The 10,953-nt window shown below is 35.1% G+C and overlaps 1 protein-coding gene across 1 annotated transcript in view; it reads right to left on the bottom strand.

Annotated features, from left to right (window-relative positions):
- Positions 1-8,380: 8,380 nt before the first annotated feature.
- LOC125650382 (prohibitin-2-like) overlaps positions 8,381-10,953 on the bottom strand; it is a 15,543-nt gene continuing 12,970 nt past the window's right edge. The window contains exons 7-8 of the mRNA XM_056153696.1: positions 10,300-10,377; positions 8,381-8,619 (exon numbers count right to left, since the gene is read on the bottom strand). Coding sequence (XP_056009671.1) covers positions 8,515-8,619; positions 10,300-10,377 — 183 coding nt within the window. The 3' untranslated portion in view covers positions 8,381-8,514. The remainder of the gene's footprint in view (positions 8,620-10,299; positions 10,378-10,953) is intronic.

Genomic DNA, 10,953 nt, shown 5'->3' with positions numbered 1-10,953 from the left:
AAACTATTTTCCAAACCGGAATCGACACAAATATTCTGAATAGGTGTAGGACGTTTAGGATATTGCGTCACTGAAACATTTCCACACCAATGCAATGTTTACGTTTTGGTAACCGTTGATACACGAGTAAAAAATATACCAGTTTTGATCTGTCTGTTTGATCTCTATCGTAATTTTTGAGAAAACTTAACAAGTGGTGGCTATAAAATGGATTGTTTACAGAAGAAAGACACAGATATTTCTCTCTGTGGCTTTGTAAGTGATTCGATCAAACTACACCAGGAGCGGACCAGGAATTGTGGTTACGGGGGTGGGGGAGGGGGTGCCACTTCATGAGGCAGGGAGTCTGGTAATCCGAGATTCCTCTGACTCTTAACCCCGCTTTTATTTTGTGACTTCTGCGCACATGTCAAATATAAAAGCAGGGGTAAGAGTCAGAGGAATCTCGGATTAGGAGTCTGGGGGCTGTCTTGAGACTCCCAGTGGTGAAATTAATAAAATGACGCAAATTTTAAGAGTTTTTTGAAAAAAATTAAGTTCTTCCAACAAAGTAATTCAAGATATTAAAAGATTTTGTCATTTATTTCTCCGGGAGCGGATGAAGTTATTGCTTCTTTTATCGTGTAGTACATTTTTCTACACAAGATACCACGATTTACCTGAAATTTGAAATTTGGGGGGGGGGGGGGGGGGGGTATACATCCGCCACTGTACACTACTGTATTGATTTTCTGAAACATATTTAATTAAATGTAAAGAATTAATGTTAGTATTCAAAGTATTGACTTGGATAAGTTATACATGTCAATTTTAAAACAGAGAAATAACACTAAAGATCAAAATTATTTGCCAGCTCCCGAACTGTCGCACCCGAAACGTCGCGCACTCGAACATCATTTCTGTTGTTGTGAAATCACAGTATATGCAAATAATTTCAGTCTTTGATATGGCTCATTTGTACTTATTTTTTTGTTTTAAATCTTATCCAACACTCGCCGAGGGGATCCGGTTTAGAATAAGTCCTCAGTACCCCTTGCTTGTCGTAAGAGGCGACTAAATGGGCGGTCCTTCGGATGAGACCGCAAAATTCGAGGTCCCGTGTCACAGCAGGTGTCACCGTGTGGCACGATAAAGATCCCTCCCTGCTCAAAGGCCATATAAGCGCCGAGCACATGCCTAAATTTTGCAGTCCTTCACCGGCAATGGTCACCATATGAGTGAAATATTCTCGAGAGGGACGTAAAACAATATTTAATCAATCAAAAGACTCGCAAAACCAACCACGTGTTATTTTGATTTGTGGACTACTTTGGCACAATACAAGAATAATATTATATACATTATATAATGTATAGCATTTTCATGAGGTCAATACATACTTTCATCGACCTGATGAAAGTATGTCTCATCAGGTTGTTAAAAACATGTATTGACCGATGTCAAAAATGAAAATGCTATTTTATGTACTGTCGATCACTTTTATTTCGCGAGACCTTATTTTCATGAGGTTAAGTCGCGCGAAATTATGCGTAAGAATGTTCTTGCGAATAAAATGTGATTAAAAGTAGTTTTAATATAATAAACCTACCACTTTTAAAGTTACTGTACAAGTTTATAACAGTAAAAAGCTTGCGATTATTAAGTCAATTGTTGTCACAGGATTATATTACTACTGGACTTTTGCGAGAAGGGCTGACGTTTACAATTTACGGCTGACTTTGATACAAGCTTAATATACGGAAACCTTTTCGTGACATATTTGTATATACATGAATAAGCGATGAACCGAGGCAATGTACAGAAATGTTAGTTGTCCAAAGAGTTCAGTGTTGAGAAGGTAAAATATGAAATGGTGGCCGTTTGCAATGGCTTTGAAAATAGCCAACTTGAATTACTGTGGGATTTACACCTTGTCAAGGTAAGAAATGCATGTTTCGTTGTGATAGGGAGTTAATAGGATGTCTAAGGTGAAAAGTTGAAGCGGACAAGAAATTCAGTTTAACCCATTTTAATCGAAAAAAGCGGCCGAAGTTCAGGCAAGATTTCCCGAATCACTTTATGTGACACTGGTCTGAGATTCGGAAGAGGCGTCAGTCCAAATATCCAGCCTCGACGAATCTCGCTGAGATTAACTTATGCCCATATTTACACCTGTGTCTTAGGTAAGCTAGATTTATGGAGTATAGGCCTTGTTCAAGTAAACCAGGTTTAAATCCTATTTGAGCGGAGTTCACATAAACCTCACCTGTGTTTCACACTTGAAATAAAACTGGTTTTACCTGAACTCCTGTTCTGTTTGCTTTTTAAAGCGCTAAGCGTAGCTGCGCTTTATTGTCGCCAGATGGATTTTGCTTTCGTCATCACGTTTCCGGTTTTTTACCACCTATAGGCAAATTCATGCATCACTGTAGTAAACAAGTCGTGTTTAAAGTATTCATAATTTTGCAACCGATCTAGTACGGGGATAACATTCATATCTGCAGGGGCATTTTCTCTCTCTCGGAAATACAGTTCGTTGAACAGTGGATAAAATATGTATAAAAAGGTGACATTTTTGAACTCATTCTGGGAGAAAGTGAGACACAGATGCAGGTCATTCTTCAGTTAAAATTTCCGTTTGAATCTGCGTCTGTAATAATTAAAGTGATTATTAAGTAATTCAAAATCTAAAAATGAATAAGAATTCGTACATGAAACCGTTTTGGCTAGGGTGTCTTTGCATTGTTACCGTCGCATAGCGCTTACAGTGGCGTAGCTAGGTTTGAAATATTTGTAAACAGGGGGTCTGCCTTCCCCCCAGAAGCTGAGGACATTTTTCGTAATATGTAATAAAAATTTAACGAAAATATTTGTAAGCACGTGCATACAGTGCTACTGTGTAGCTACACCGCTGGCTTAGAAGTAAAGAAAACGATACTTTTGCATGGTGCAATCTATGATTAGAAGCCACGTCATTAAGCTTACCGAGTAAGTAAGTAAGTAAGCAAGTAAATTCTATTTAAAGTCGGCACTGTGTCCAGGTAAACACAAATAACGTGAGCTCTACAGAGCTCTTAAACCGACTATGGGGGTAGTCATGACGGTTTTCCACTTGTGTTTTGACTGCTGTTCCGACTCAGTAAAAATTTTGTCTAACACAACAAAAATGTGTGCAACACAGTAAAAAAAATTAACTGATCCGCGTCGATCGTGAACGAGAAAGAACTTGTGCACGATTATATTTTGACAGCGAAGGGCAGAGATCGGTGTCTCAGAGGGACGATATTGCGTAACTGATTACACCTTCCCCGATCATATATGTAAGTAGGTCATGCAGGAATTTAGAGGATGTAAAGGTGTAACTTAGACTTACCTTACTATTTTTAAACGACCAAGATATTCTTCAGAATCATCGTCAACACAATCAAATTTGATTTCGTTATTTAGTTTCAAAAATGAGACTGAAATACTCAGTATAACGATCTTGGGGGAGGGAAAAGATAAACGGTCTGAGTATACGGAAGACAATGCCCCGGTTGAAGTCTTCAAAACACCGCCTGGAATTTTACGAGGACTGTTTACTGAAATACATATGGTTAGAACAAGTGTTAGATTGCCATTGTGTCAAGCATGAATGTAAAATGGTTTGCGGTCCACAGAACGCTACACACAATGAAAAGTAATCGTGATTTCAATTTGTTTGTACTTCAAACAAACAATTGACAATGAATGACAAGTATATGCTATATGTATTTCCAAACGTACAAAGGATGAAGGAGGGGAAGGGAGCATGGATTTACTGTCGTTGTTCCCTGTCCCCACATTTTGTTTTCGCTGAACTATCTTTTCATATAAAAATGCATTTAGTTTTTCGGCGAGATGCCTCTTCATTACTTCTAACAGCGGTTTGAACAGTACCGTTTGAAAACTACTTTTGTGACTTTTAAGTGCCTAGCTTGGGATTCTCATTGAGCTTATAAATTTATGTTGTAAATATTATATATTTATTGCGAATCACTTCTGTTACGTTTTCCCCCCATATTAGAAGTCCTACACAAGCTGCGAATCTTATGCTTTTTTGCTAAGGTTATTTGCATTTTCATATAAAGAACTGTTTTTAAAAATTAAAACAATAGCAATGTGTATTATGTCTCATTCAGACAAAGGAGTGTTTCCTTTGCAATATGAATATGAGGTTTTACACAACGAGTGTAATATACACACATGTTGATGATTACAGTGTTTAATGTACCTGTGTACAAACTCTTGGAGGTTTTTTTTTTGTTTTTTTTTTTTAGATTTACGTATAACAAACAATCACTACAATCCCTAAATGTAAATCCATGCATATATGGTAGTCTAATTTATCATATTCGATTTACATGTAGTATATCCTCTTGCACTAATGGTTAAAAATGAGCTCTTTCCACTCTTGTTGATAACGCAGCATTCACTTTCAAAGTTGGTGTGTTTTGACATGAATATATGTGGCACTTTTTAGTTAGTGTATGTGGTTATGTGTATTTTTCTTTTTTGTCCAATTGTTTGTTTGTTCCTTTCTATTATTATTTGACATACATGTATGTATCAAACTATTGATTTGTTTCATTTTAGTTGTATTCTAAAAAATACTTCATACACTATTAAACTGGAACACACAACAGTAAGTTGCGTAATAACAATTGAACACTTTTTACCGAAAACTACCATTACAACTGTTTTCACATTTTCTACCAAAACTTGACAAATTTCCAAGAATATTCTTTTCTACATCACATCTGTAAGAAAAAAAATGCATAGTCATGTAGAGCATTTCATGATCCAGGGTGGGGGCCGGAGCGGAGCAGATCAGAAATCCTTGACTTTAGAAGATGGGTGGGGGCCAAACTTGGTATAATGTGTTTATGTGTAAAACATAACATGCGACGGTGGTAATGCTATTGGTACTGAATTCTGATTATAGATGTTTAAAAAGAGCAGGTGTCTTTTACCAAAATTGTAAATTTCATGATCCAAGGACAGGGTTTTAGTTCCGGGTGGGACAAAAATTATTAGTGACCATTGTTTTTAACAACATCATGTAAAGTATATATCTAAACATGTTGAAAAGATTCAGGACATTGTTTCCAATCCATATTTGTTATTTCCTTACAGAAAATGTATTATTTAGTTGTGCGAAAATAAAGAATAATGCATGAACTTTTTTTACTGTTGTTCCTGCTCATTAACATTACATACAAAATTCATGAAGTCAGCTTAGCGCTTTTCAGTACTTTGATTTTCATTTGGTATTACAATGGCTGGGAAAAAAGGTCCAAATCTTACAGAACTAGAAAAGTGTACCCTTATTGATTTAGTCCGGTCTAAAACGGATATAGTTGAAAACAAAGCTACTGATGCCAAAATGAATAACAAGAAAAATTTGGAATGGGAAAACCTAGCTAAGAAATTTAACAGTAGGAATGGATTTACTAGTAATCTATCACGGATAGTTCTAGGTCGTCTTAAAAACAGTTGGTCAATAAGATCCAGCCTTTCTACTCCATCTATGTGGTCAAAAAATCTTATCCATAAGAGACAGAAGTATATCAGAATTTAATTATAAATTGTTAAATAACCTATTGTGTAACAGAGAATTGCTGAAGAAATGGAAAATAGTAGAAAATTATTTTTGTGTCTTTTGCAGAGATGTTAAAGAAAACAATGAACATCTTATCTTAAAATGTATCTCATATATGGGGCATTGTTAAACAAGTTTTAAAATTTGATACATCATGGAAAACAATTGTGATAGGATTTTACTATGAAAACAATGAAAAGACACTCTTTTTGAATAGCATAATATCTCTTATTGCCTGTAAAATATACAAGTATAAAATGTACTGTAGATTAGATAACAAAGACGAAAAACCTCAAGAAATATGTAATCACATAAAAAGTAAATTGAATTTTTATACAGAAGTGTACACAAAAATTCAGGATAAAAGATATGCTAAGGTTATGAAAGCAATTAAAGACAAATTGTAATTTATACACCTCTGCAGGTATGACTTTTTCTAATATGAAACCTCTAAAAAATATCTGTATATGCACATTTTTAATGTTGTTTTCGATGCGAGTTTATTTTCAACAATTTGAATTGATTACAATCAACTATATTTCTATATCAAATAAAATTTTGTAATAAACCTTTTATCTACTGTTTCTTTGCAAGAAGTTCCTACTATGAGGAGGGGTCCTGTCCTCCTATAGTGCTGCCATGGGGGTTGTGATATGAACTTTTGAATTGGTTAACCCCTCATATGGCAGTTTCAGGTTCTTTATGTACATATATTGTTGTGTTGTTGTTTTTTGTAAAAATAACAACCTTTTTTGCTATAACATGTTAATGAATTTTGTTATAGAACAGATGCATATATGTGAGTGTGTTTGTATAAGTATGTATATATGTTTGTGTTTGTATATGTAGATACCTATATGTATAAATTTATTTATATGCATGTATATGTATGCCTATATACATCTAATCCAGGGGGCCCCTGGGACCCTAGGTAAAGATTATAAGGGGGTCTGCGGAGACTTTACCCCGAAATATTAATGTATTTCGAAATTAAAGACTGATATAGAAAAAAAAATATATGTGGTCTTCCATAGTTTGAATAACATTTAAACCTCCCCTCCCCCAGGTTTAGGTTTACCCTAATTTCTGAGATGAGCTTACTTCTGAGAAGTAGGTGTGAAAAAGGTTTATACAATGTGAGCCTTCTTACAGGTAACCCTGGTTTAAACATAGGTGTGAATACGGCCAGAGAACCGGGTCAATTATTAAACATAGGTGTGAATACGGCCAGAGAACCGGGTCAATTATTAAACATAGGTGTGAATACGGCCAGAGAACCGGGTCAATTATTAAACATAGGTGTGAATACGGCCAGAGAACCGGGTCAATTATTAAACATAGGTGTGAATACGGCCAGAGAACCGGGTCAATTATTAAACATAGGTGTGAATACGGCCAGAGAACCGGGTCAATTATTAAACATAGGTGTGAATACGGCCAGAGAACCAGGTCAATTATTAAACATAGGTGTGAATACGGCCAGAGAACCGGGTCAATTATTAAACATAGGTGTGAATACGGCCAGAGAACCGGGTCAATTATTAAACATAGGTGTGAGTACGGCCAGAGAACCGGGTCAATTATTAAACATAGGTGTGAATACGGCCAGAGAACCCGGTCAATTATTAAACATAGGTGTGAATACGGCCAGAGAACCCGGTCAATTATTAAACATAGGTGTGAATACGGCCAGAGAACCGGGTCAATTATTAAACATAGGTGTGAATACGGCCAGAGAACCGGGTCAATTATTTAATACGCTGTTTCAGGATAAGTGCATAATCGGGTAATAGGTCTTGTCAAAGTCACGTGATTCGCCACCGTGATATTCAATCTCTGCGATCGTATTCGATGTTCACAACAGAAATAAATTGAACAATCATCTTAGCTATAATCGTGCTTTGTTGTAATCAAATTGTGAGTGTTATTTAAGTGGATGCGGTCGGGCCATATAATTTTACCCATCCGTCCTTCCGCGACACCCAGTTTTCCAGACCTTTTTTCTAAACGCCTTGAGATATTGTATTGGATTGTTGTATGCAGGTGTATATTGATGAGTTACAGATCAAATTTGAGTTTTGTTTCGGTTGGTTGATTTTTGATGGAGTTGTGCCCCTTTAACGTAGAAAAATTAGTTACGACCAGTTTTCCGGACTTTTCCTTAACGCCTCAAGATATTGATCAATATCATAATCATGCAAACAGTCTGACTGCTAAATGTCCAGAAGTTGAGGCATTTTTAAACGTACTGCATCTCCAATATATGATCAACTTAGCCCCACCTGGGGCCTGAACCCAGAGCAAATGAGTGCTCTTTGTCCAATTAATCAAGCAAACAGTTTGCCTGCTGGATGTCCAGGAGTAAGTAAGATTTTCTTCAATGTGCTTTTTCAACATGTGATCAACTAAGCCCCATCCTGGGACCTGAAACCCTTTCACATTGCTTATAATAATCATTCTAACACTTTGTCTGCTTTCTGCCCAGAAGTAAAAAACATTTTCTATTGCATTTTTAATACATAATATATATGCCCAATCTAGCTCCACCCTGGTACCTGAACCCTGGGGTTATCAATTTTAGTTTTGGTACATCAAATGCACAATTTTTGTTCCCCCTGACCCAAAGACATCATTGTATACTAAAATTGGTTCAGCAATTCCAGAGAAGAAGCTGAATATGTTCAATATGACAACAAATAATGAACAACGCACAATGTCTGATGAAAACAGATAACAGGTCACCTGAGTGACAGGTGACCTAGAAGACAACACAAAGACATCTTAATGGTTCTTATTTTCATATTTTGTACAAAATCCAGACAATCAGTAATTGGTCAATTCAGAATTGTACACAATATGTATGTTTTACAAGATTTACACACATAAAATATTTTCCAGAATATCAATTATTCCAATCAACGCTTCTTAAGATTCTCAAGGTTTGAATCAAAGTCTTTATCAGCAATGTTCAGCATTAAACTTCCAGATTGCAAGTACACACGATTCTGTGAAGATGCCAACTGAAATTCAATACAAAGGATTTTAAAAACTTTTCAATACTCCAATTATATTCATACTTATAAATACAGTCACAAAAATAATTAGTTTCAGGAATTAGTGATAGCACACTGTTCACCAGATTAACTTTGTTCTAACACTTTTACTCCACATGGGTAGAAGTCTTCAAATTCAATATATATAATGTTGTGTATGGTCTTCAAGCAAGAAGAAGTTGTGTTTGCTTGTTTTATGTCCTCTAGAAAATATTTCACTCATATTGAGACATCACCAGCTGCAAGTGAAGTACCACAAATTTAGACCTATGCTCAGGGCCTTAGCAATGAGGGTTCTTTAACGTGCAAATGCCTACCTCAACAAGGGACCTCTGTTTTTAAGGTTATATCTGAAAGACCCATGATTCTCACTTCTAAATTCCGAGTGTTTGGCGAAGGAGCAATCACTACCTATGTAAACGTCTTAGGTTTGACGCTGCCATGGCATGAGCAGGGTTTGAACTCATGACCTTCTGGTTATGAAGCAAACGTTCTACCACTGAGCCAACGTGACCGGTAATAAGATAAAGTTGAAAATGTTAAAGTCGAAGCGCAATGAGGAACTATGATACATGTACTAATACTCTCACATGGCACTCCAAACGTATCATATTTGAAATAATGTATATTTAAATATCACGTTCAGTCAGTCCTTGGGAATATATTTTGCAACTGGCAAATTAGAGGTGGAAAAAAATCTGCATTGTGAAATTTAACATGCATATTGGTAGTTGGAAGATAAGACTTTCAAAACTATGAGCCTTCTGGTAAGACCAGGGAGACTTAACATGTAATATCAATGTCTTTGATGGCTTGGATGTTGGTGTGTGGGCCATTTTTAATGTATTTATGAGCTCACAGTATTATCTATTTCCATATTGTGCAATTTTATTGCTTTAAGAAATTATTTGAAATGTACAGCATTGCAGTAATCATGGTTCTCGGAGTACTTTTGAATGTATAAACTGGTTCAATTTATGTCATTAAGTCTGGTTCAATTTATTCTCATCAAGTCTACATTTTCACTTAATACATATAGCTATTAAATCAATTTTTTAGTAAGAAAATGTTCCAAAATTTCAGAGAATTTTAGCATGCAATACCTGGGCTATTACTGAATGTCAACTTTTCATAAAATAATAGGATTCGTACCCAAACGTTCCAAGTACAAGTTAACATTATTGCATGCTAAGTTGTTATTAAATGTAAAGAAAGATCGCTGACCAGCAATCAATCATTTGTAGTCTCTAGTAGACATTCTTTATTTATCAATTTATACTTGTAATATTTTGACCCTGATTTACAGTTAATGACCAGCAAATATTACTATTACCAATTTCAAAAATTTCTGTGGAGAATTAATTGATGCTTTGATGGAATGTTAAAAGGATAAGGATAAGATAAAGCTTTGTGAAGACATTTTGATATTTATTAGAACAATGTAATGATACCCGTTACTGCTGTAAAATATGGTTTCCCAGACTTATAAGAATTATTATTAATAATTACAAAAGTTAAAAGAAGTTTAATTACTGGTCGAGTAATGAATGAAATTAATGGTTGTATGTACAAAACTTTGATCAGAAAATACTAGAGGACACAAGACTGACAATTACACAAAAGCTTATTTCAAATAAATTTACTTACAGTTTTGGCAATTTTTTGGGCAGCTTGAATTTTTCTCAGCTTTAGAAATCCAGGGTTTTGTTGAATAGCCTCTCCTATGTTCTCAGAGTCAAGGGTCATCTCATTAGCTGATCTCTCTCCCTAATCTAAATATGTGTGCTTGAGTATTACCCTTAAATTAATTTTAAGCTGTGTACTTAACTGTAGCAATGTGATGATGCGGATTTGTGATGCATAGATAGCAATTGCTTGAATCACAAACAGCTCAACAAAATCGGAACATTACCTTGAGAATAAACTACTTGTCTGAATTATAATGATAACAAATTTGACTGAAAACAGATCTAAAAAATAATCACAAATAATTGTAGTCTTAATTCTAGATCTGACTATCAATGGATTATTGAACTCAAAATGATATAAAAAGATCTACCTTAAAAATATGTATTGTATTGTACTAATAGCTCAAACAAAGCTCGAAATTCACAGTCTTTCTTTATTAAAAGTATAGATTGTGTTGAAGCGGAAATGAATGACAATTACAAATTTAATTCAACGGCCTAATTCAAACAATTTCTTCTTGATATTGTCAATTTAATGTATACCACCCATTAATATAAACATATGCTCTCATAACTTTTATCACTAAATCATATGTATACATCATGTATCCAC

This window comes from Ostrea edulis, chromosome 1 (assembly GCF_947568905.1).
Source record: "Ostrea edulis chromosome 1, xbOstEdul1.1, whole genome shotgun sequence".
Taxonomy (NCBI): Eukaryota; Metazoa; Mollusca; class Bivalvia; order Ostreida; family Ostreidae; genus Ostrea; species Ostrea edulis.
This window is presented reverse-complemented; position numbering and strand designations above follow the sequence as displayed.